The sequence below is a fragment of the Euprymna scolopes genome, chromosome 2, assembly GCF_053919585.1.
Source record: "Euprymna scolopes isolate OS-2025 chromosome 2, ASM5391958v1, whole genome shotgun sequence".
Taxonomy (NCBI): Eukaryota; Metazoa; Mollusca; class Cephalopoda; order Sepiida; family Sepiolidae; genus Euprymna; species Euprymna scolopes.
The window spans coordinates 152,138,493-152,165,621 of NC_136483.1; the positions used below are offsets into that span (position 1 = coordinate 152,138,493).

Genomic DNA, 27,129 nt, shown 5'->3' on the forward strand with positions numbered 1-27,129 from the left:
GTAAACTTTATTAAATATTCTTAGAACATACAGAATTAAAAATCATATTTTAAAATATTCACCACATAACAACACTAGGGTTTGAATTACAAACCAATTGAGACCTTTGCTTAATTGAAACAAATAAAAAGTACTTTCAGCCCAAAATACTCATAATTGCCCCCCCCCCCAAAAAAAAAAAATTGGTGGCCAGAAAGTATCTTATCATTTTCTGTTCTATTTACACATTAAAATTATTATTCGCAGTAAAGAAATATATTTATTTTATGAAAACTACTTATCTGCCCTATATTTAAATGTAATATTCATTTTAAGCATCCCTGAAAACCTGTAAAAGACTGCACCCCTCTCCCACATTTGCTAATGCATTCTACTAAACATGTATACAATTTTTCCTTTTTCGTTGCAGTTTGCACATTCTTTGCCGACTTGAATAGAAACAGTTACAAATATATAAGCATTTTTATTATAAAAGTTTTAATTGTTTATTTGACTTTGCTTTTTACGTTAACAATTTTGTTGCTACATTTCACTTTTATTATTGTATTTTTACCCATACATTTCTTCTAAGAAACGTTTATATATTAAAAAAAAAAACAAAAAATGCCTAGGAGATCATCAGCATCATCATATGGACGCGCAGCAGCAGCAGCGCGTGAACAGAAACGAAGGCGGTCGGAAGAAAGTGCAGAAGCTCGAGAAGAACGCTTGATGCTTAATCGAATCAGGATTGAAAACAAAAGAGAACATGAAAGTGTGGCCGACAGACAAACACGTTTGACTGCTAGCAGTAGTCGCATGGCTACAATAAGAGAAAATGAAAATGAAGATGATACAGAAATTCGACTAATGGCTAATAGCAGCCGCATTGCTGCAATGAGACAAAATGAAACTGAGGACGAAAGAGAAATTCGTCTAATGGCTAATTACAGCCGCATCGCTGCATTGAGAGAAGATGAAACTGAAGACGAAAGAGAAATTCGTCTTATGGCTCATAGCAATCACATGGCTACAGTGAGATCACAAGAGACACAAGAAATACAACAGAATAGGAGAATGGCTGATCGAACCTTCCAGTCAACACGCAGAACTAATCTAAGACACGAGAGACATAGTCATTGGCTGATGGAAGCATTTTTTTATGATGCAGAGAAACATTATAACACTGACCCGAAAGTAATAATTGGGGAAATGGACAACATTTGTGGACATTGTGGTGCCAAAAAATGGATTGCTGAAAGACCTGGTTTGTGTTGCTTGGGAGGTAAAATCAATTTGCCAAAAATACAAGATCCTCCAGAAGTTCTGAAAACTTTACTGACACAGGATACAACAAAAGCGAAACAATTCAGAAAAAGTCTTCTAAAATACAACTCTGCCTTTCAAATGACATCTTTTGGAGCTTCTAGAAATGTTACTGACTTTGCATTCTTTACCACTTACAAAATACAAGGTCAGTGTTATCACTTGATGGGTGATCTGCTTCCATTACCCGGACATTCTTATGAATTTGTGCAGGTTTATTTTATGGGTGGCAACGAATCAGAAGCACAGCAAAGATGCACGAATGTGCAAGGTGGATTAGACTTGGAGATTGTCATGGAGTTGCAGAACATGCTTCACCAACACCATAAATATGTTGGAATTTTGAAATATGCAATTGAACAGATGCAACATAGTCGTAATCATAAAGTCATCATCAAAGCAGACAAACATCCACCATCAGAACATGCACGGAGATACAATGCACCTACGGCCGATGAAGTTGCAATCATAATGGTGGGTGAACAACATGAATACAGGGACATTGTTCTGCAATTAAGAAGTGGACAACTGCGTCGTATTCCAGAAACTCATAGAGCTTATGATGCACTCCAATACCCACTTATGTTCTGGAATGGACAAGATGGATATCATTTTCAGCTGTGGCAGAGGAATCCACAAACAGGTCTCAATACAACTCGATCTGTAACATCTAAGTGTTTTTATGCATTTCATTTTATGGTGCGAGATGGATTCAATCATGTATTATCTTTAAAAGAAGTGACCAGTCAGTTCATGGTGGATATGTATGCAAAAATAGAAACTGAAAGATTACATTTCATACGAAAAAATCAAAAAAAATTAAGGGTGGAAGAATATATACATCTGCAAGATGCTATGAATTGTGATGGTGACCCGAGAAATATTGGACAACCAGTTATCTTGCCTTCCAGTTATACAGGAGGACCACGATATATGCAACAACGGACTCAAGATGCAATGACTTATGTAAGAAAATTTGGACGAGCTGATCTTTTCATCACATTCACATGTAATCCAAAGTGGAGTGAAATTACTAATGAACTTTTTCCACATCAAAAAGCCAAGGATCGCCATGATTTGATTGCTCGAGTGTTCCATGAAAAACAAAAGAAACTCCTCTGGCTTCTCAAAGAAGGACGAATTTTTGGTGAACTTAGTGCTTATATAACTACGATTGAGTGGCAAAAGAGAGGCCTTCCGCACTCTCACACCCTGATTTGGTGTAAAGATAATATTAATGCTGATGATATAGACAAAATAATTTCGGCTGAACTGCCAAATGAAACTACGGATCCAGAACTTTTCGAAATAATAAAAACTCAATTAATCCATGGACCATGTGGAGTCTTAAATCCAGCGTCACCCTGTATGGAAGATCGTAAATGCTCCAGAAGATATCCAAAGCCTTTTATTGGAGAAACACAGACTGACAATAATGGTTATCCTCTTTATCGCAGACGTTCACCAGAAAATGGAGGCGAATCAACAACCTTAGTTGTTAGAGGACAAATAACAACCGTGGACAATCGATGGATAGTGCCTTATAATAGTTTATTATGTAAAATTCTGAAGGCACATATCAATGTGGAATTTTGCAACTCCATCAAAGCCCTTAAGTACATAACAAAATACATAAACAAGGGTAGTGACATGGCAACATTCAGTATTGGTGATGAGGGTGCAAGGGATGAAATAAAGTTTTATCAGACAGGAAGATACATCTCCAGTAATGAAGCAATATGGAGGATCTTTGGATTTGAAATCCACCAACGATTTCCAACCGTTGTACATTTAGCAGTACATGTTGAGAATGGACAGAGAGTTTATTTCAATGAAGAGACTGCACATAATTTGGCGCAGACACCACCAGAAACAACCTTAACTGCATTTTTTAAACTATGCCAAGAAGATGATTTCGCTAGATCTCTCATGTATACTGAAATTCCTACATATTATACCTGGAGTAAGCAAAAAAAGTGGGTTCGTCGTAAGCAAGGACAAATTGTGCCAGGTCATGACATCAAAGCATCTGACGCTATTGGCCGTGTTTATATTGTGCATCCTAATAACAGAGAATGCTTTTATTTACGATTGCTTCTCCATACTATTCGTGGACCAACATCTTTTGAGGATCTCCGACGCTTTGAAGTTGGACTGTGTACAACATACCAAGAAGCATGTGCTGTACGTGGACTTTTGAAAGACGATGAACACTGGCGGAAAACTTTACAAGAAGCATCAGTCTCACAAATCGCCAATCAAATTAGACAATTATTTGCAATTATGCTTACAGCCTGTGGGATTGAACAACCACATTTGCTCTGGAATGAATTTAAAACTGATATGTCCGAAGATTTTCTTCATCAAGCCCAAATGCGAAATGAAAATATGGCAATTGCATTTTCGCCTGAGATATTTAATCTATCTCTTGCTGACCTATCCCGTCGAGTACAAGCACTTAACCGTACGTTAACGAATTGTGGCATGCCAGAGCCTGCTGATATTATGAATGTAAACCACAGAATACAGCAAGAGACTTATGACTATGATGCCTATGACCAATTCATTCAGGAAAATGAACCTCGGCTTGTGGACGAGCAGAAGAATATTTACGAGAGCATCTTGGAAAGCATTCATCATGATCACGGAACGACATTCTTTATTGATGCCCCAGGTGGAACTGGCAAAACTTTCCTGTTAAATCTGCTCCTTGCAAAAGTTCGTCTCACAAACAATATTGCCCTTGCAGTGGCATCCAGTGGAATTGCAGCAACACTTTTGGATGGTGGTAGAACTGCTCACTCTATGTTTTCTCTCCCATTGGACCTTACTAGACAGGAAAAACCATTGTGTAATATTAAAAAAGATTCAGCAAAGGCTAAACTACTGCAAAACTGTAAATTAATAATCTGGGATGAAGCAACAATGAGTCACAAAAAAGCTATGGAAGCAGTAGATTCTACACTACAGGACCTAAAAGATAACACACAAATAATGGGTGGAGTGACTTTGGTTTTTGCTGGTGATTTCAGACAAACCCTTCCAATTGTTCCTCGAGGAACCAGAGCTGATCAAATGAATGCATGTCTCAAAAACTCCTATTTATGGCATCATATTAAAACAATGAGTTTAACACTAAACATGCGAGTACATTTACATGCTGATGATGCTGTTGGTGACTTTGCCATTAAACTTTTGCAAGTGGGTAATGGACTTCTGGACAAGGACTCCTATAACCAGATTCAGTTGCCTTTTACAACAATTCAAACAGAAGAGGAATTTATAATGAGAGTTTTTCCAGATCTTCATAATTTGCATACGGATATCAATTGGCTAAGTAGCCGTGCAATTTTAGCAGCAAAGAATGAATCTGTAAATGAAATAAATAGCAGGTTGTTGAATAGATTACCTGGAGAAATCATATTATACAATTCAGTTGATACAATCTGTTCACAGGACGAAGTAACAAATTATCCGACTGAGTTTCTTAATAGTCTTGAACCACCAGGAACGCCTCCACATAGTCTGTTTCTAAAACTTGGAGCACCAATAATGTTACTTCGCAATCTTGATCCACCAAAACTCTGCAATGGCACAAGGCTCACCATAAAGAATATGATGCCTCATGTACTGGAAGCAACAATTATGTCAGGTAAGTATGCAGGATTACACTGCTTCATTCCCAGAATCCCAATGAGACCACAAGAATTGCCATTTGAGTTTGAAAGGCTGCAATTTCCTGTCAAGCTAAGTTTTGCAATGACAATAAACAAATCACAAGGACAGTCACTAAAAGTTGTTGGGCTCAACCTGTCTAAACCAGTATTTTCTCATGGACAGCTATATGTTGGCCTATCAAGAGTTGGACACCCTGATGGACTCTTCATTCTGGCACCAGATAAAAAAACCAAAAATATTGTATATTCTGAAGCATTAAGATGAAGCATAAATATATAAACATGATTACGAAACTTTTCCCTGAAGCAAAAAATATATAAACAACATGATTATGAAACTTTTCCCTGAAGGAAAATATATATAAAGATGATTACGAAACTTTGCCCAGAAGGAAAAGAATGCGAAATGTGCCATGGAAAAACCCTTTGCGTTACATACATGTGCGAGGGAGTCTTAAAGCTAACTGTACAAAGCAAGGTATACCACCATCCTCCTTCAGATTGGATTGGACAAAAATGAATCGAACCCACAAACTAAAGTTTAAAAATCTGGTACAGTATCCATCATGCCATGGCAATGAATACATTGGACAAGATTAATTTAATGTTAAAAACTCAAGAAATATCTGAAAGTATGTCAAACTTACAAAAAAGAACTACCACCTAAAGTGGAGTAGAGGTAAGGCTCCCCCACATAACCAAAAAAGAAAGCCCCCCCCGCCCTACAGGAGACAGGAGCTCCCCTACCATTCTGGGGCAGGGAAGGAGCAAGGAAAACTCTTAAACATAAATTGTCAACGAAGGGTATACACCCTTGGGAGCTAGAAGAGTCTTTTTATACGCATCAACACACAGCGAAACTTAAAAAGATAAAGAGATCAATAGCTATAGCCAGCTGGTCTCATAAACACAGGTGTACACTACACCGAAATTCACTTCAGGTCTGCATTTCCTCCATGCGAATAAGGTCCTGATTCCCCCCCAAGTGCAGGAAAGTTGCCCAACTCCCCTCTGGGTACACTTAAAAAGAAAACTACCCCCTCCCTAAGGCAGGAGAGAGAAGGCTCCCTGCCCCATCTCCTTCGTTGGTCGGATGACTGTCACCTCCCTAGAGCGAGGGATAAAAAAAAAAAGCAAATCACCCCTTCAGTCCTTCCCTAATCTGAGTAGCACGGCTCCCTCCTTCAGGGAGGGAAGGTCAACAGGTGGAGGAAAAATAGTCAACGCAGGGCATACCGCCTGACAAGCTAAAATCGTATTTTTATATACGGCAGACAGTAAGACTATTTGCCTTGGGGGCGGGCTAAGCACTCCCTCACCCCAAAAGTGGGAGCCGGCGAAACTTCTCCTCTCAGAAGCGGGAGGGGAGGCCAGGGAACCTTCTTTTTCCCCTAAAAGAGGGATATCCTTTTGTATGGTTGGTCTCCCCCCCCCCCGTTGGTTCCGCTTTATCCCTCCGGAAAGAGATCAACCTTACACAAAAACAAAAAAAAAAAATACGGGTAGAGGGAAGCCTTCCAGAGCCCCCTTCTGGGAGAAGTTCCCCGGCTCCCACCTTTTGGGGAGTGCGCAGCCTGCACTCCAGTCAACCAAATAAATAAAAAATTTACCCATCCCACCTTTGTGGGGAGAGTGCTCAGCCCACCTTCTGAGCCACCATAAAACAAAAGGTTCCTTCCACCAGAAGGGAAGGGAAGTAGAAAGAAAAAATATTTAAAAATACATGGTCAACACATAACCAAAAAAGAAAGCCCCATCCTCCATGGGAAGAAGGCTCCCCTCTCATTCTGGGGCAGGGAAGGAGCAGGGAAAACTCTTAAACATAAATGGTCACCGAAAGGGTATACACCCTGTGAAGCTAGACTCCCCCCCCCCCAGTGCAGGGAGGTTGCCCAACTCCCCTCCGGGCACACTTAAAAAGAAAACTACCCCCTCCCTAAGGCAGGAGAAAGAAGGAAAAATAGTCAACGCAGGGCATACCGCCCGACAAGCTAAAATCGCCTATTTATATACGGCAGACAGACTCTATTTGCCTTGAGGGCGGGCTAAGCCCTCCGACTCCCCCCCCCCCCCCCCCCAAAGTTGAGAGCCGGAGAAACTTCTCCTCTCAGAAGCGGGAGGGGAGGCCAGGGAGCCTTCCCTCTTTCAACTAAGAGACAGATATCCTTTTGTATGGTTGATCTCCCCCCCCCCCCTCTGTCGGTTCCGCTTACTTCCTTCGGAAAGAGATCAACCTTACACACAAAAAAAAATATGTGGAGAGGGAAGCCTTCCCGGGCCCCCTTTCTGGGAGGAGAAGTTCCACAACTCCCAACTTTATGGGAGTGCTCAGCCCGCCCTCCAGTCAACCAAATAAAAGAAATTTCCCTATCCCATCTTTGTGGGGAGAGTGCTCAGCCCACCTGATTGATTCTTTGTTCCACAGATTATAAGATTAAAACACTGAGCCAACATTAACAATTCTGACTTATCATTCAAACATGATTACAAAACTTTTCCCAGAGGGAAAAGAATGCGAAATGCGCCATGGAAAAAACTCTTTGTGTTACATACATGTTGGAGGGAGTCTTACAAATAACTGTACAACGCAGGGTATACCATCCGCCTCCTTCAGATTGGATTGGACAAAAATGAAATTAAAAGGAAACGAAATTAGGAACAGTCATGAATTGAACCCACAAACTAAACGTTGAACATCTGATACAATATCCATCATGCCATCGCAATGAATACATTGGACAAGATAAAATTACTGTTAAAAACTCAAGAAATATCCGAAAATATGTCAACCTTACAAAAAAGAACTACCACCTTAAGTGGAGTAGAGGTAAGGCTCCCCCACATAACCATAAAAGAAAGCCGCCCCCCCCCCTACAGGGGGAAAGAGCTCCCCTCCCATTCCAGGGTAGGGAAGGAGTAAGGAAAACTCTTAAACATAAATGGTCAACGAAGGGTATACACCCTGGGAAGCTAAAAGAGCCTTTTTATACAGCTCATCTGATGGCAAAACTTAAAAAGATAAAGAGATCAATAGCTATAGCCAGCCGGTCTCATGAACACAGGTTTACACTCCATCCAAGTTCAGTTGAGGCCTCTATTTCCTCCGTGCGAATAAGGTCCTGACCCCTCCCCAAGTGCGGGGAGTTTGCCCGACTCCACTCCGGGCACACTTAACAAGAAAACTACCCCCTCCCTAATGCAGGAGAGAGAATGCTCACTGCTTGATCTCCTTCTTTGGTTGGATGACTGCCACCTCCCCATAGCGAGGGGTAAAAAAAAAAAGCAAATCACCCCTTCAGCCCTTCCCTGCGTAGCACGGCTCCCTCCTTCAGGGAGGGAAGGTCAATAGGTGGAGGAAAAATAGTCAACGCAGGGCATACCGCCTGAGAAGCTAAAATCGCCTTTTTATATACGGCAGACAGTCAGACTCTATTTGCCTTGAGGGCGGGCTAAGCCCCTCCCCCAAATTTGAGAGCCGGAGAAACTTCTCCTCTCAGAAGCTGGAGGGGAGGCCAGGGAGCCTTCCCTCTTTCAACTAAGAGACGGATATATATGTATCTTTCTTTTCTTTGCTTATTTCTTGGTACTAAGGATTTCTGTATGCATGTTATTTTATTTAAGAGTACTAAATAGCTTTTCAGTTTCTTGAGACTCTTTCACCTGTCTGGATTCTGCAGCAACGTTGTGGAGTGATATGTAAAACATAAATTGGTACTTTATAACAATAGGTATGTAGAATTCTAACTCGCCAGTGTTGATCGCTTCGATTATTTACAAATTCACCAGGTCCTGGATATGACCATAAACTGTATCCAAACGTGGGGCTTTGTGAAGTGTGAAGCCACCATTTAATTGCTATTGCTACCAGGTCCACTCTGATCTAGAGTGGTAGTACCTGTTAGGGTCCCAATTATGAGTTAAATAGAAACCAACATTAAATAAACAAATATATTCAAGGAAAAAAATGTCACTGGATTTGGCATGAAATAACCTGATATAGTGTTGATATGTCATAAAACAAAATGAACCAACAAATTCACCAATCGACACATTATCAACAAATGTATCTTTCTTTTCCTTTTTCTATGCTTATTTCTTGGTTCTAAGCTTATCATTAACAAACCCTGACATTTCTTTTACTTTGTTTTGTGTATATATTTTATTTTGTGTAGAATTAAAAAAAAAAAAAAAAAAAATTACATTTCGCTACCACATTTGCAGCGAAATGTTAGCATAAATAAAATCACTGGTGACAACCCATGATGTTTTTTCTAATGAACACCAATTAACCAACGCGCTTTCCATTGGTTTTTCATAACAATTTAATATTGATAAATTATAATAAACATTTCCATTACTTTTCTCTTTTTATCAATAAATATACTTGGTTGATAATTAGAGGACACAATGTTTATTGTAATAAAACTTGTGATCTATAACATCCAATTCTAACAATTAAACTTTCCTTTCTCAATTGAAACAAACAACATACCCCACACTATGTTCCTAAAAATGAGGATTTTACTATTGCGTTTACATAATTTTTTAGCTATGTTTCTCTTACTTTCAGCATGAGAAAATATAATTTTCTACATGTGTTTCATGCATAACACACAAACGTATATGTGACCAACATTTTACCTCTGATATTTTTCCAAAAACACCAAATAACATTCACGCTTTCCATTGGTTTTTCATAATAACAATTTAATATTTATAATTTATAATAAACATGTCCATTCATTTTCTCTTTTTATCAATAAATATGCTTGGTTGATAATTAGAGGACTAAAATCAGATTTGTAAAAATTTCATTTTTTTTTTTTTCACTCTGAGAATTTTCTTTTTATTTCTTTGACAAACTATTTTTTTCAATTGACTTCAGCACATGATTGTTATTGCTTCTTCCCCTTTTGTCTTATATTTTTTTTCTTCATGCCAAAGATTTTATATATCAAATTTTTTCTCATTTCTTACATTTTATTTCTTTAATTCATAGTCCGCCAATATAGTATTAGTTTCAATTCCATTGAACACAATGTTTTATATAGTAAACATCAGCATATTTCACTTTTCAAGTATTTTTTTATTTTATTTCAAATACTATGTTTTATTTCATTTTGTTGACACTCATTTACCTCTCTGGGGTGCTACAAGGAACATGTAGAGTGATATATCAAACATGAATTGGTACTTTATAACAATAGGTATCTAGCATTTTCAGATAGCAATGTGGATAGTTTTAAACATGTATACACTTAAAATCTCATAATATAAAGAAATGTATCTTTTTTTTTCTTTTCCTTTGCTTATTTCTCTAACCTAAACATATCATTAACTAACCATAAACTTTGTTTTAGTTTTATATATCTATTTTATATTGAAGAATACACAAAAATCAATTTCACTACCACATTTACAATGTTAGCATACACAAAAATCACTGGTTACAATCATTGATAGCTGTTTCTTATAAGCACCAAATCTCTATCACAATTTCGAATTGTTTTTCATGATAACAATTCAATATTGATACATTATAAGAAACATTTCCGTTGCTTTTCTCTTTTTATAAATACAAATAATATTAAGCACACCATACCAAGCCCACTGTTTCAGCATCTAATAAACTGCCTACCAAGATCAATGTTTTCAAGTAACAATGGGGAGTATTCATGTTATGTTTCACATTTTTATGTTTTGATATATTTTGCTGCTTAATATCAAATTCAGCAGATGAGTTCTTTCTTATGCATCAAACAATTACATTTTCTGATATTCATTCAAGCTAATTACTGAAAATCAATTACATATTTTCTTTACTAAAATAATACTGTGCTTGATTTCATCAAGTGGTGCAGATCTGTTTTTACACTAACAATGTGCACATTTTTTGAAGAATAAAGTTATTTTTTGTTTTTATTTTTAAGGTGGTGAAGGTGATCCGGGGAGTGTTTTTTTTTTTTTTTTTTTTTTTTTTTTTTTTTTTTTCAAAAAAGGTACTTTTTACGAATGGGTATCCAAGAAACGTTCAGTATTTTGTCATAAATTAAGATTTTCTTTGACCACTATCAATACTATCAGAAATGAACAATCTACACAATACAAACTAACGGTTTTGTTGCCTTTTTATTATAACTCCAAACTAACCCATAACTACATTTTTCTTTTATTTTGCAAATTTGATTTCCTTTAGTTTATATTGTGTAGCTGAATCAGAAATTGATTGAACTTTTGTCATTTGTAGTTAACATGCTTTCAGCGCAATTACTACAGTGTAATCACACATGATCTACCAAAATAAAAACACTTCAGATAAAGTCTTAAATAGAATTCAGTTCCTTACATGACATCTGATGAAGTCAGTAGAAACATTACAAACTAATACTTGAAAAACAATTTGACATTTACTGTACTACAATAACACATTTGTAAAGAAGTAGAAATCTGGATACCTATTCTGATACCTAATAAAAGAAAGGACACTCTTTGGGGCGGATTTTGATGATAACAAGTCACTAATTAGACATTATAATAAACATTCAAATAATTTAAGAATTTTACCAAAATAAAATTACGTGGTAATCACCCAATTTCTGCCACAAAATTCTGATTGGCAAAACTCATAAACATAAAATATATATTTTCTAATTTCATCTTTTTTACTTTTTACATAATCTGATTTGATGTTTTCCTAAAGATTCAAATCACTGTATTTTGCTGCTTAATATCAAATGCAGCAGATGAGTTCTTTTTTATGCATTAAACAATTACATTTTCTCATATTCATCCAAACTGAAAATCATTATTTTCATATTTTCTTCATTAAAATATCACTGTGCTTGATGTCATCAAGTGGAGCGGATCATTTTCTTTCTTTTTTTTTTTTTCTTTTTTTTTTTTTCATTTGTTTACACATTTTTTACAAATGTTTTTGAGAGTCCATACAATGTTATAAGGGTTCAACATTTTTTTTTTCATTTGAATATATTTTGCCTAAGATTCTTAGCCTATATCATTGCATACCAATTTGTTTCTTGAAAGTTAAGTTCACTGTAAAAACATCTGATACACCAAAATCCCTGATACCTGTTTCTTATAAGCGCCAAATAACTATCACTATTTCGATTTGTGTTTCATGAGAACAATTCAATATTGATACATTATAAGAAACATTTCCAGTGCTTTTCTCTTTTTAGCAATACATATAGTTGGTTGCTAATCAGAGGACTTAACTAACCCTATAATTTGCTTTACTTTGTTTTGTATATATATTTTGTATTGTGTGGAATTAACAAAAATTCATATGCAGAAATCTGTTGATTCATTCCAAGAATCCCAATGCGACCAACAAACTTGAAAGATTACAATTTCTTTTTACTATGACCAATAAGAAAGCTCAAGAACTAAGTTGTTGGACTCATCCTGATCACCATTTTACAGTATTGTTAACAGTAAGTTTAACATTTTAAGTACAGAACAATATTATGTTTTGATTTTTACAAATTACTATTTTCTGTGACAGATGTTACTTTTTCAATATTGATTGTACGCTCTTTTGTGTTTTTACATTTTGCATAAAATAATATTAAGCACACAATACCAAGCCCACTATTTCAGCATCTAATAAACTTCCTACCAAGACCAATGTTTTCAAGTGACAATGGAGAGTATTCATGTTGTTTCACATTTTTATGTTTTTAAATATTTTGCTGCTTAATATCAAATTCAGACCCCTATTTCCTCCGTGCGATTAAGGTCCTATTTGCCTTGAGGGCGGGCTAAGCCCTCTTTCCCCCCCCCCCCAAAGTTGAGAGCCAGGGAAACTTCTCCTCTCAGAAGCGGGAGGGGAGGCCAGGGAGCCTTCCCTCTTTCAACTAAGAGACGGATATCCTTTTGTATGGTTGATCTCCTCCCCCCCGTCTCTGTCGGTTCCGCTTACTCCCTTCGGAAAGAGATCAAGCTTACACAAAAAAAAAAAAAATATGTGGAGAGGAAAGCCTTTCTGGGAGGAGAAGTTCATCATGATCACGGATCGACATTCTTTATTGATGCCCCAGGTGGAACTGGCAAAACTTTCCTGTTAAATCTGCTTCTTACAAAAGTTCGTCTCACAAACAATATTGCCCTTGCAGTGGCATCCAGTGGAATTGCAGCAACACTTTTGGATGGTGGTAGAACTGCTCACTCTATGTTTTCTCTCCCATTGGACCTTACTAGACAGGAAAAACCATTGTGTAATATTAAAAAAAATTCAGCAAAGGCTAAACTACTGCAAAACTGTAAATTAATAATCTGGGATGAAGCAACAATGAGTCACAAAAAAGCTATGGAAGCAGTAGATTCTACACTACAGGACCTAAAAGATAACACACAAATAATGGGTGGAGTGACTTTGGTTTTTGCTGGTGATTTCAGACAAACCCTTCCAATTGTTCCTCGAGGAACCAGAGCTGATCAAATGAATGCATGTCTCAAAAACTCCTATTTATGGCATCATATTAAAACAATGAGTTTAACACTAAACATGCGAGTACATTTACATGCTGATGATGCTGTTGGTGACTTTGCCATTAAACTTTTGCAAGTGGGTAATGGACTTCTGGACAAGGACTCCTATAACCAGATTCAGTTGCCTTTTACAACAATTCAAACAGAAGAGGAATTTATAATGAGAGTTTTTCCAGATCTTCATAATTTGCATACGGATATCAATTGGCTAAGTAGCCGTGCAATTTTAGCAGCAAAGAATGAATCTGTAAATGAAATAAATAGCAGGTTGTTGAATAGATTACCTGGAGAAATCATATTATACAATTCAGTTGATACAATCTGTTCACAGGACGAAGTAACAAATTATCCGACTGAGTTTCTTAATAGTCTTGAACCACCAGGAACGCCTCCACATAGTCTGTTTCTAAAACTTGGAGCACCAATAATGTTACTTCGCAATCTTGATCCACCAAAACTCTGCAATGGCACAAGGCTCACCATAAAGAATATGATGCCTCATGTACTGGAAGCAACAATTATGTCAGGTAAGTATGCAGGATTACACTGCTTCATTCCCAGAATCCCAATGAGACCACAAGAATTGCCATTTGAGTTTGAAAGGCTGCAATTTCCTGTCAAGCTAAGTTTTGCAATGACAATAAACAAATCACAAGGACAGTCACTAAAAGTTGTTGGGCTCAACCTGTCTAAACCAGTATTTTCTCATGGACAGCTATATGTTGGCCTATCAAGAGTTGGACACCCTGATGGACTCTTCATTCTGGCACCAGATAAAAAAACCAAAAATATTGTATATTCTGAAGCATTAAGATGAAGCATAAATATATAAACATGATTACGAAACTTTTCCCTGAAGCAAAAAATATATAAACAACATGATTATGAAACTTTTCCCTGAAGGAAAATATATATAAAGATGATTACGAAACTTTGCCCAGAAGGAAAAGAATGCGAAATGTGCCATGGAAAAACCCTTTGCGTTACATACATGTGCGAGGGAGTCTTAAAGCTAACTGTACAAAGCAAGGTATACCACCATCCTCCTTCAGATTGGATTGGACAAAAATGAATCGAACCCACAAACTAAAGTTTAAAAATCTGGTACAGTATCCATCATGCCATGGCAATGAATACATTGGACAAGATTAATTTAATGTTAAAAACTCAAGAAATATCTGAAAGTATGTCAAACTTACAAAAAAGAACTACCACCTAAAGTGGAGTAGAGGTAAGGCTCCCCCACATAACCAAAAAAGAAAGCCCCCCCCCGCCCTACAGGAGACAGGAGCTCCCCTACCATTCTGGGGCAGGGAAGGAGCAAGGAAAACTCTTAAACATAAATTGTCAACGAAGGGTATACACCCTTGGGAGCTAGAAGAGTCTTTTTATACGCATCAACACACAGCGAAACTTAAAAAGATAAAGAGATCAATAGCTATAGCCAGCTGGTCTCATAAACACAGGTGTACACTACACCGAAATTCACTTCAGGTCTGCATTTCCTCCATGCGAATAAGGTCCTGATTCCCCCCCAAGTGCAGGAAAGTTGCCCAACTCCCCTCTGGGTACACTTAAAAAGAAAACTACCCCCTCCCTAAGGCAGGAGAGAGAAGGCTCCCTGCCCCATCTCCTTCGTTGGTCGGATGACTGTCACCTCCCTAGAGCGAGGGATAAAAAAAAAAAGCAAATCACCCCTTCAGTCCTTCCCTAATCTGAGTAGCACGGCTCCCTCCTTCAGGGAGGGAAGGTCAACAGGTGGAGGAAAAATAGTCAACGCAGGGCATACCGCCTGACAAGCTAAAATCGTATTTTTATATACGGCAGACAGTAAGACTATTTGCCTTGGGGGCGGGCTAAGCACTCCCTCACCCCAAAAGTGGGAGCCGGCGAAACTTCTCCTCTCAGAAGCGGGAGGGGAGGCCAGGGAACCTTCTTTTTCCCCTAAAAGAGGGATATCCTTTTGTATGGTTGGTCTTCCCCCCCCCCCCCGTTGGTTCCGCTTTATCCCTCCGGAAAGAGATCAACCTTACACAAAAACAAAAAAAAAAAATACGGGTAGAGGGAAGCCTTCCAGAGCCCCCTTCTGGGAGAAGTTCCCCGGCTCCCACCTTTTGGGGAGTGCGCAGCCTGCACTCCAGTCAACCAAATAAATAAAAAATTTACCCATCCCACCTTTGTGGGGAGAGTGCTCAGCCCACCTTCTGAGCCACCATAAAACAAAAGGTTCCTTCCACCAGAAGGGAAGGGAAGTAGAAAGAAAAAATATTTAAAAATACATGGTCAACACATAACCAAAAAAGAAAGCCCCATCCTCCATGGGAAGAAGGCTCCCCTCTCATTCTGGGGCAGGGAAGGAGCAGGGAAAACTCTTAAACATAAATGGTCACCGAAAGGGTATACACCCTGTGAAGCTAGACTCCCCCCCCCCCCCAGTGCAGGGAGGTTGCCCAACTCCCCTCCGGGCACACTTAAAAAGAAAACTACCCCCTCCCTAAGGCAGGAGAAAGAAGGAAAAATAGTCAACGCAGGGCATACCGCCCGACAAGCTAAAATCGCCTATTTATATACGGCAGACAGACTCTATTTGCCTTGAGGGCGGGCTAAGCCCTCCGACTCCCCCCCCCCCCCCCCCAAAGTTGAGAGCCGGAGAAACTTCTCCTCTCAGAAGCGGGAGGGGAGGCCAGGGAGCCTTCCCTCTTTCAACTAAGAGACAGATATCCTTTTGTATGGTTGATCTCCCCCCCCCCCCTCTGTCGGTTCCGCTTACTTCCTTCGGAAAGAGATCAACCTTACACACAAAAAAAAATATGTGGAGAGGGAAGCCTTCCCGGGCCCCCTTTCTGGGAGGAGAAGTTCCACAACTCCCAACTTTATGGGAGTGCTCAGCCCGCCCTCCAGTCAACCAAATAAAAGAAATTTCCCTATCCCATCTTTGTGGGGAGAGTGCTCAGCCCACCTGATTGATTCTTTGTTCCACAGATTATAAGATTAAAACACTGAGCCAACATTAACAATTCTGACTTATCATTCAAACATGATTACAAAACTTTTCCCAGAGGGAAAAGAATGCGAAATGCGCCATGGAAAAAACTCTTTGTGTTACATACATGTTGGAGGGAGTCTTACAAATAACTGTACAACGCAGGGTATACCATCCGCCTCCTTCAGATTGGATTGGACAAAAATGAAATTAAAAGGAAACGAAATTAGGAACAGTCATGAATTGAACCCACAAACTAAACGTTGAACATCTGATACAATATCCATCATGCCATCGCAATGAATACATTGGACAAGATAAAATTACTGTTAAAAACTCAAGAAATATCCGAAAATATGTCAACCTTACAAAAAAGAACTACCACCTTAAGTGGAGTAGAGGTAAGGCTCCCCCACATAACCATAAAAGAAAGCCGCCCCCCCCCTACAGGGGGAAAGAGCTCCCCTCCCATTCCAGGGTAGGGAAGGAGTAAGGAAAACTCTTAAACATAAATGGTCAACGAAGGGTATACACCCTGGGAAGCTAAAAGAGCCTTTTTATACAGCTCATCTGATGGCAAAACTTAAAAAGATAAAGAGATCAATAGCTATAGCCAGCCGGTCTCATGAACACAGGTTTACACTCCATCCAAGTTCAGTTGAGGCCTCTATTTCCTCCGTGCGAATAAGGTCCTGACCCCTCCCCAAGTGCGGGGAGTTTGCCCGACTCCACTCCGGGCACACTTAACAAGAAAACTACCCCCTCCCTAATGCAGGAGAGAGAATGCTCACTGCTTGATCTCCTTCTTTGGTTGGATGACTGCCACCTCCCCATAGCGAGGGGTAAAAAAAAAAAGCAAATCACCCCTTCAGCCCTTCCCTGCGTAGCACGGCTCCCTCCTTCAGGGAGGGAAGGTCAATAGGTGGAGGAAAAATAGTCAACGCAGGGCATACCGCCTGAGAAGCTAAAATCGCCTTTTTATATACGGCAGACAGTCAGACTCTATTTGCCTTGAGGGCGGGCTAAGCCCCTCCCCCAAATTTGAGAGCCGGAGAAACTTCTCCTCTCAGAAGCTGGAGGGGAGGCCAGGGAGCCTTCCCTCTTTCAACTAAGAGACGGATATATATGTATCTTTCTTTTCTTTGCTTATTTCTTGGTACTAAGGATTTCTGTATGCATGTTATTTTATTTAAGAGTACTAAATAGCTTTTCAGTTTCTTGAGACTCTTTCACCTGTCTGGATTCTGCAGCAACGTTGTGGAGTGATATGTAAAACATAAATTGGTACTTTATAACAATAGGTATGTAGAATTCTAACTCGCCAGTGTTGATCGCTTCGATTATTTACAAATTCACCAGGTCCTGGATATGACCATAAACTGTATCCAAACGTGGGGCTTTGTGAAGTGTGAAGCCACCATTTAATTGCTATTGCTACCAGGTCCACTCTGATCTAGAGTGGTAGTACCTGTTAGGGTCCCAATTATGAGTTAAATAGAAACCAACATTAAATAAACAAATATATTCAAGGAAAAAAATGTCACTGGATTTGGCATGAAATAACCTGATATAGTGTTGATATGTCATAAAACAAAATGAACCAACAAATTCACCAATCGACACATTATCAACAAATGTATCTTTCTTTTCCTTTTTCTATGCTTATTTCTTGGTTCTAAGCTTATCATTAACAAACCCTGACATTTCTTTTACTTTGTTTTGTGTATATATTTTATTTTGTGTAGAATTAAAAAAAAAAAAAAAAAAAATTACATTTCGCTACCACATTTGCAGCGAAATGTTAGCATAAATAAAATCACTGGTGACAACCCATGATGTTTTTTCTAATGAACACCAATTAACCAACGCGCTTTCCATTGGTTTTTCATAACAATTTAATATTGATAAATTATAATAAACATTTCCATTACTTTTCTCTTTTTATCAATAAATATACTTGGTTGATAATTAGAGGACACAATGTTTATTGTAATAAAACTTGTGATCTATAACATCCAATTCTAACAATTAAACTTTCCTTTCTCAATTGAAACAAACAACATACCCCACACTATGTTCCTAAAAATGAGGATTTTACTATTGCGTTTACATAATTTTTTAGCTATGTTTCTCTTACTTTCAGCATGAGAAAATATAATTTTCTACATGTGTTTCATGCATAACACACAAACGTATATGTGACCAACATTTTACCTCTGATATTTTTCCAAAAACACCAAATAACATTCACGCTTTCCATTGGTTTTTCATAATAACAATTTAATATTTATAATTTATAATAAACATGTCCATTCATTTTCTCTTTTTATCAATAAATATGCTTGGTTGATAATTAGAGGACTAAAATCAGATTTGTAAAAATTTCATTTTTTTTTTTTTCACTCTGAGAATTTTCTTTTTATTTCTTTGACAAACTATTTTTTTCAATTGACTTCAGCACATGATTGTTATTGCTTCTTCCCCTTTTGTCTTATATTTTTTTTCTTCATGCCAAAGATTTTATATATCAAATTTTTTCTCATTTCTTACATTTTATTTCTTTAATTCATAGTCCGCCAATATAGTATTAGTTTCAATTCCATTGAACACAATGTTTTATATAGTAAACATCAGCATATTTCACTTTTCAAGTATTTTTTTATTTTATTTCAAATACTATGTTTTATTTCATTTTGTTGACACTCATTTACCTCTCTGGGGTGCTACAAGGAACATGTAGAGTGATATATCAAACATGAATTGGTACTTTATAACAATAGGTATCTAGCATTTTCAGATAGCAATGTGGATAGTTTTAAACATGTATACACTTAAAATCTCATAATATAAAGAAATGTATCTTTTTTTTTCTTTTCCTTTGCTTATTTCTCTAACCTAAACATATCATTAACTAACCATAAACTTTGTTTTAGTTTTATATATCTATTTTATATTGAAGAATACACAAAAATCAATTTCACTACCACATTTACAATGTTAGCATACACAAAAATCACTGGTTACAATCATTGATAGCTGTTTCTTATAAGCACCAAATCTCTATCACAATTTCGAATTGTTTTTCATGATAACAATTCAATATTGATACATTATAAGAAACATTTCCGTTGCTTTTCTCTTTTTATAAATACAAATAATATTAAGCACACCATACCAAGCCCACTGTTTCAGCATCTAATAAACTGCCTACCAAGATCAATGTTTTCAAGTAACAATGGGGAGTATTCATGTTATGTTTCACATTTTTATGTTTTGATATATTTTGCTGCTTAATATCAAATTCAGCAGATGAGTTCTTTCTTATGCATCAAACAATTACATTTTCTGATATTCATTCAAGCTAATTACTGAAAATCAATTACATATTTTCTTTACTAAAATAATACTGTGCTTGATTTCATCAAGTGGTGCAGATCTGTTTTTACACTAACAATGTGCACATTTTTTGAAGAATAAAGTTATTTTTTGTTTTTATTTTTAAGGTGGTGAAGGTGATCCGGGGAGTGTTTTTTTTTTTTTTTTTTTTTTTTTTTTTTTTTTTTTCAAAAAAGGTACTTTTTACGAATGGGTATCCAAGAAACGTTCAGTATTTTGTCATAAATTAAGATTTTCTTTGACCACTATCAATACTATCAGAAATGAACAATCTACACAATACAAACTAACGGTTTTGTTGCCTTTTTATTATAACTCCAAACTAACCCATAACTACATTTTTCTTTTATTTTGCAAATTTGATTTCCTTTAGTTTATATTGTGTAGCTGAATCAGAAATTGATTGAACTTTTGTCATTTGTAGTTAACATGCTTTCAGCGCAATTACTACAGTGTAATCACACATGATCTACCAAAATAAAAACACTTCAGATAAAGTCTTAAATAGAATTCAGTTCCTTACATGACATCTGATGAAGTCAGTAGAAACATTACAAACTAATACTTGAAAAACAATTTGACATTTACTGTACTACAATAACACATTTGTAAAGAAGTAGAAATCTGGATACCTATTCTGATACCTAATAAAAGAAAGGACACTCTTTGGGGCGGATTTTGATGATAACAAGTCACTAATTAGACATTATAATAAACATTCAAATAATTTAAGAATTTTACCAAAATAAAATTACGTGGTAATCACCCAATTTCTGCCACAAAATTCTGATTGGCAAAACTCATAAACATAAAATATATATTTTCTAATTTCATCTTTTTTACTTTTTACATAATCTGATTTGATGTTTTCCTAAAGATTCAAATCACTGTATTTTGCTGCTTAATATCAAATGCAGCAGATGAGTTCTTTTTTATGCATTAAACAATTACATTTTCTCATATTCATCCAAACTGAAAATCATTATTTTGATATTTTCTTCATTAAAATATCACTGTGCTTGATGTCATCAAGTGGAGCGGATCATTTTCTTTCTTTTTTTTTTTTCTTTTTTTTTTTTCATTTGTTTACACATTTTTTACAAATGTTTTTGAGAGTCCATACAATGTTATAAGGGTTCAACATTTTTTTTTTCATTTGAATATATTTTGCCTAAGATTCTTAGCCTATATCATTGCATACCAATTTGTTTCTTGAAAGTTAAGTTCACTGTAAAAACATCTGATACACCAAAATCCCTGATACCTGTTTCTTATAAGCGCCAAATAACTATCACTATTTCGATTTGTGTTTCATGAGAACAATTCAATATTGATACATTATAAGAAACATTTCCAGTGCTTTTCTCTTTTTAGCAATACATATAGTTGGTTGCTAATCAGAGGACTTAACTAACCCTATAATTTGCTTTACTTTGTTTTGTATATATATTTTGTATTGTGTGGAATTAACAAAAATTCATATGCAGAAATCTGTTGATTCATTCCAAGAATCCCAATGCGACCAACAAACTTGAAAGATTACAATTTCTTTTTACTATGACCAATAAGAAAGCTCAAGAACTAAGTTGTTGGACTCATCCTGATCACCATTTTACAGTATTGTTAACAGTAAGTTTAACATTTTAAGTACAGAACAATATTATGTTTTGATTTTTACAAATTACTATTTTCTGTGACAGATGTTACTTTTTCAATATTGATTGTACGCTCTTTTGTGTTTTTACATTTTGCATAAAATAATATTAAGCACACAATACCAAGCCCACTATTTCAGCATCTAATAAACTTCCTACCAAGACCAATGTTTTCAAGTGACAATGGAGAGTATTCATGTTGTTTCACATTTTTATGTTTTTAAATATTTTGCTGCTTAATATCAAATTCAGACCCCTATTTCCTCCGTGCGATTAAGGTCCTATTTGCCTTGAGGGCGGGCTAAGCCCTCTTTCCCCCCCCCCCCCAAAGTTGAGAGCCAGGGAAACTTCTCCTCTCAGAAGCGGGAGGGGAGGCCAGGGAGCCTTCCCTCTTTCAACTAAGAGACGGATATCCTTTTGTATGGTTGATCTCCTCCCCCCCGTCTCTGTCGGTTCCGCTTACTCCCTTCGGAAAGAGATCAAGCTTACACAAAAAAAAAAAAAATATGTGGAGAGGAAAGCCTTTCTGGGAGGAGAAGTTCATCATGATCACGGATCGACATTCTTTATTGATGCCCCAGGTGGAACTGGCAAAACTTTCCTGTTAAATCTGCTTCTTACAAAAGTTCGTCTCACAAACAATATTGCCCTTGCAGTGGCATCCAGTGGAATTGCAGCAACACTTTTGGATGGTGGTAGAACTGCTCACTCTATGTTTTCTCTCCCATTGGACCTTACTAGACAGGAAAAACCATTGTGTAATATTAAAAAAGATTCAGCAAAGGCTAAACTACTGCAAAACTGTAAATTAATAATCTGGGATGAAGCAACAATGAGTCACAAAAAAGCTATGGAAGCAGTAGATTCTACACTACAGGACCTAAAAGATAACACACAAATAATGGGTGGAGTGACTTTGGTTTTTGCTGGTGATTTCAGACAAACCCTTCCAATTGTTCCTCGAGGAACCAGAGCTGATCAAATGAATGCATGTCTCAAAAACTCCTATTTATGGCATCATATTAAAACAATGAGTTTAACACTAAACATGCGAGTACATTTACATGCTGATGATGCTGTTGGTGACTTTGCCATTAAACTTTTGCAAGTGGGTAATGGACTTCTGGACAAGGACTCCTATAACCAGATTCAGTTGCCTTTTACAACAATTCAAACAGAAGAGGAATTTATAATGAGAGTTTTTCCAGATCTTCATAATTTGCATACGGATATCAATTGGCTAAGTAGCCGTGCAATTTTAGCAGCAAAGAATGAATCTGTAAATGAAATAAATAGCAGGTTGTTGAATAGATTACCTGGAGAAATCATATTATACAATTCAGTTGATACAATCTGTTCACAGGACGAAGTAACAAATTATCCGACTGAGTTTCTTAATAGTCTTGAACCACCAGGAACGCCTCCACATAGTCTGTTTCTAAAACTTGGAGCACCAATAATGTTACTTCGCAATCTTGATCCACCAAAACTCTGCAATGGCACAAGGCTCACCATAAAGAATATGATGCCTCATGTACTGGAAGCAACAATTATGTCAGGTAAGTATGCAGGATTACACTGCTTCATTCCCAGAATCCCAATGAGACCACAAGAATTGCCATTTGAGTTTGAAAGGCTGCAATTTCCTGTCAAGCTAAGTTTTGCAATGACAATAAACAAATCACAAGGACAGTCACTAAAAGTTGTTGGGCTCAACCTGTCTAAACCAGTATTTTCTCATGGACAGCTATATGTTGGCCTATCAAGAGTTGGACACCCTGATGGACTCTTCATTCTGGCACCAGATAAAAAAACCAAAAATATTGTATATTCTGAAGCATTAAGATGAAGCATAAATATATAAACATGATTACGAAACTTTTCCCTGAAGCAAAAAATATATAAACAACATGATTATGAAACTTTTCCCTGAAGGAAAATATATATAAAGATGATTACGAAACTTTGCCCAGAAGGAAAAGAATGCGAAATGTGCCATGGAAAAACCCTTTGCGTTACATACATGTGCGAGGGAGTCTTAAAGCTAACTGTACAAAGCAAGGTATACCACCATCCTCCTTCAGATTGGATTGGACAAAAATGAATCGAACCCACAAACTAAAGTTTAAAAATCTGGTACAGTATCCATCATGCCATGGCAATGAATACATTGGACAAGATTAATTTAATGTTAAAAACTCAAGAAATATCTGAAAGTATGTCAAACTTACAAAAAAGAACTACCACCTAAAGTGGAGTAGAGGTAAGGCTCCCCCACATAACCAAAAAAGAAAGCCCCCCCCGCCCTACAGGAGACAGGAGCTCCCCTACCATTCTGGGGCAGGGAAGGAGCAAGGAAAACTCTTAAACATAAATTGTCAACGAAGGGTATACACCCTTGGGAGCTAGAAGAGTCTTTTTATACGCATCAACACACAGCGAAACTTAAAAAGATAAAGAGATCAATAGCTATAGCCAGCTGGTCTCATAAACACAGGTGTACACTACACCGAAATTCACTTCAGGTCTGCATTTCCTCCATGCGAATAAGGTCCTGATTCCCCCCCAAGTGCAGGAAAGTTGCCCAACTCCCCTCTGGGTACACTTAAAAAGAAAACTACCCCCTCCCTAAGGCAGGAGAGAGAAGGCTCCCTGCCCCATCTCCTTCGTTGGTCGGATGACTGTCACCTCCCTAGAGCGAGGGATAAAAAAAAAAAGCAAATCACCCCTTCAGTCCTTCCCTAATCTGAGTAGCACGGCTCCCTCCTTCAGGGAGGGAAGGTCAACAGGTGGAGGAAAAATAGTCAACGCAGGGCATACCGCCTGACAAGCTAAAATCGTATTTTTATATACGGCAGACAGTAAGACTATTTGCCTTGGGGGCGGGCTAAGCACTCCCTCACCCCAAAAGTGGGAGCCGGCGAAACTTCTCCTCTCAGAAGCGGGAGGGGAGGCCAGGGAACCTTCTTTTTCCCCTAAAAGAGGGATATCCTTTTGTATGGTTGGTCTCCCCCCCCCCCCCCCCGTTGGTTCCGCTTTATCCCTCCGGAAAGAGATCAACCTTACACAAAAACAAAAAAAAAAAATACGGGTAGAGGGAAGCCTTCCAGAGCCCCCTTCTGGGAGAAGTTCCCCGGCTCCCACCTTTTGGGGAGTGCGCAGCCTGCACTCCAGTCAACCAAATAAATAAAAAATTTACCCATCCCACCTTTGTGGGGAGAGTGCTCAGCCCACCTTCTGAGCCACCATAAAACAAAAGGTTCCTTCCACCAGAAGGGAAGGGAAGTAGAAAGAAAAAATATTTAAAAATACATGGTCAACACATAACCAAAAAAGAAAGCCCCATCCTCCATGGGAAGAAGGCTCCCCTCTCATTCTGGGGCAGGGAAGGAGCAGGGAAAACTCTTAAACATAAATGGTCACCGAAAGGGTATACACCCTGTGAAGCTAGACTCCCCCCCCCCCAGTGCAGGGAGGTTGCCCAACTCCCCTCCGGGCACACTTAAAAAGAAAACTACCCCCTCCCTAAGGCAGGAGAAAGAAGGAAAAATAGTCAACGCAGGGCATACCGCCCGACAAGCTAAAATCGCCTATTTATATACGGCAGACAGACTCTATTTGCCTTGAGGGCGGGCTAAGCCCTCCGACATGAGGATTTTACTATTGCCTTTTAGATCATTTTTTAACAATGTTTCTCTTCTTACTTTCAGCATCAGAAAATATAAGTTTCTACACGTGTTTCATGCATACCACACAAACGTATATGTGACCAACATTTTACCTCTGATATATTTTTTCCAATTTCCTTTCACCATTGTCATTATCATTAGTACAGTTTTCGTTTTGTCTTTAAAATGAAGTTGTACATGTTTCTTAATACTTCGAAACCAAATATATCAAAAACAATTTTTTTTCACTTACAAAATTTTCATGATATTTCTTTGACAATCATATTTGTTTTTAATTGAATTCAGCACATGATTCTTACTGCTTTATCACCTTTTATCTTATATTTCTTTTTCTTCATGCCAAATACATTAAATATCAAATTTTTGCTCATTTCTTAAATTGAATTAAAAAAATGAACTTTTTTATTCCACCAATATTGTATAAGGCTCAATTCCATTGAACACAGTGTTTTATATAGTAAACATCAGCATTTGTTTCTATTTTATTTTATTTCAAATACTGTTTCATTTCACTTTCTCAATAATCATTTACATCTTTGGGGTGCAACAGGGAACATGTAGAGTGATATATCAAACATGAATTGGAACTTTATAACAATAGGTATCTAGAATTTCCACATACCAGTGTGGATAGTTTTAAATATTTACAAACTTACAATTTACACACTATAAACAAATGTATCTTTTTTTCTTTTCTTTGCTTATTTCTCGAACCTAAACTTATCATTAACTAAACCTAAACTTTGTTTACTGCATTTTGTGTATATATTTTATATTGAGTAAAATAAACAAAACTTAATTTGGCTAATATCATTTGTAGTGGCATGCACTATTGACATATATAAAATCACAGGTGACAATCCTTGATTCCAGTTTCGTATAAGCACAAAATATCTATCATAATTTCGATTTGTTGTTCATGATAAAAATTTAATATTGATACATTGTAATAAACATTTCCATTGCTTTTATCTTTTTATCAGTACATATACTTGGTTGATAATTAGAGGACACAACTAACCCTATACTTTGTTTTGTATATATATTTTGTATTGTGTGGAATTAACAAAAATTCATATGCAGGAATCTGTTGATACATTCCAAGAATCCCAATGCGACCAACAAACTTGAAAGACTACAATTTCTTTTTACTATGACCAATAAGAAAGCTCAAGGACTAAGTTGTTGGACTCATCCTGATCACCATTTTAAATTATTGTTAACAGTAAGTTTAACATTTTAAGTACAGAATAATATTTCTTTTGATATTTATAAATTACTATTTTCTGTGACAGATGTTACTTTTTCAATATTGATTGTACCCTCTTTTGTGTTTTTAAATTTATGTTTCACATTTTATGTTTTGAAATATTTTGCTGCTTAATATCAAATTCAACAGATGAGTTCTTTCTTAGGCATCAAACAATTACATTTTCTGATATTCATTCAAACTAATTACTGAAAATCAATTTCATATTTTCTTTACTAAACTATTACTATGCTTGATTTCATCAAGTGGTGCGAATCTGTTTTTTACACTAACAATGTGCACATTTTTTGAAGAATAAAGTTTTTTTTTTTTTTAAGGTGGTGAAGGTGATCCGGGGAGTGTTTTTTTTTTTTTTAAAAAGGTACTTTTTATGAATGGGTATCCGAGAAACATTCAGTATTTTGTCAGAAATTAAGATTTTCATTGACAACTCTCAATACTATCAGAAATGAACAATCTACACAATACAAACTAACTGTTTTGTTAGCTTTTTATTCTAACTCCAAACTAACCCATAACTACATATTTCTTTTATTTTGCAAATTTGATTTCCTTTAGTTTATATTGTGTAGCTGAATAAGAAATTGATTTAACTTTTGTCAATTGTAATTAACATGATTTCAGCGCAATTACTACAGTGTAA

At 36.9% G+C, this 27,129-nt stretch overlaps 1 protein-coding gene across 1 annotated transcript; it reads left to right on the plus strand.

Moving 5' to 3' along the window:
- The first annotated feature begins 711 nt into the window (after positions 1-711).
- Positions 712-27,129, plus strand: LOC145240682 (uncharacterized). Its single transcript, XM_080103987.1, has 2 exons — positions 712-4,112; positions 27,111-27,129. Exons 1-2 carry the CDS (start codon positions 712-714, stop codon positions 27,127-27,129), a joined length of 3,420 nt encoding a protein of 1,139 aa, XP_079960113.1.

What these genes read in the sequence shown, in the direction of transcription:
- LOC145240682 (XM_080103987.1), top strand. Translation starts at nt 712, where the DNA reads ATGCTTAATCGAATCAGGATTGAAAACAAAAGAGAACATGAAAGTGTG.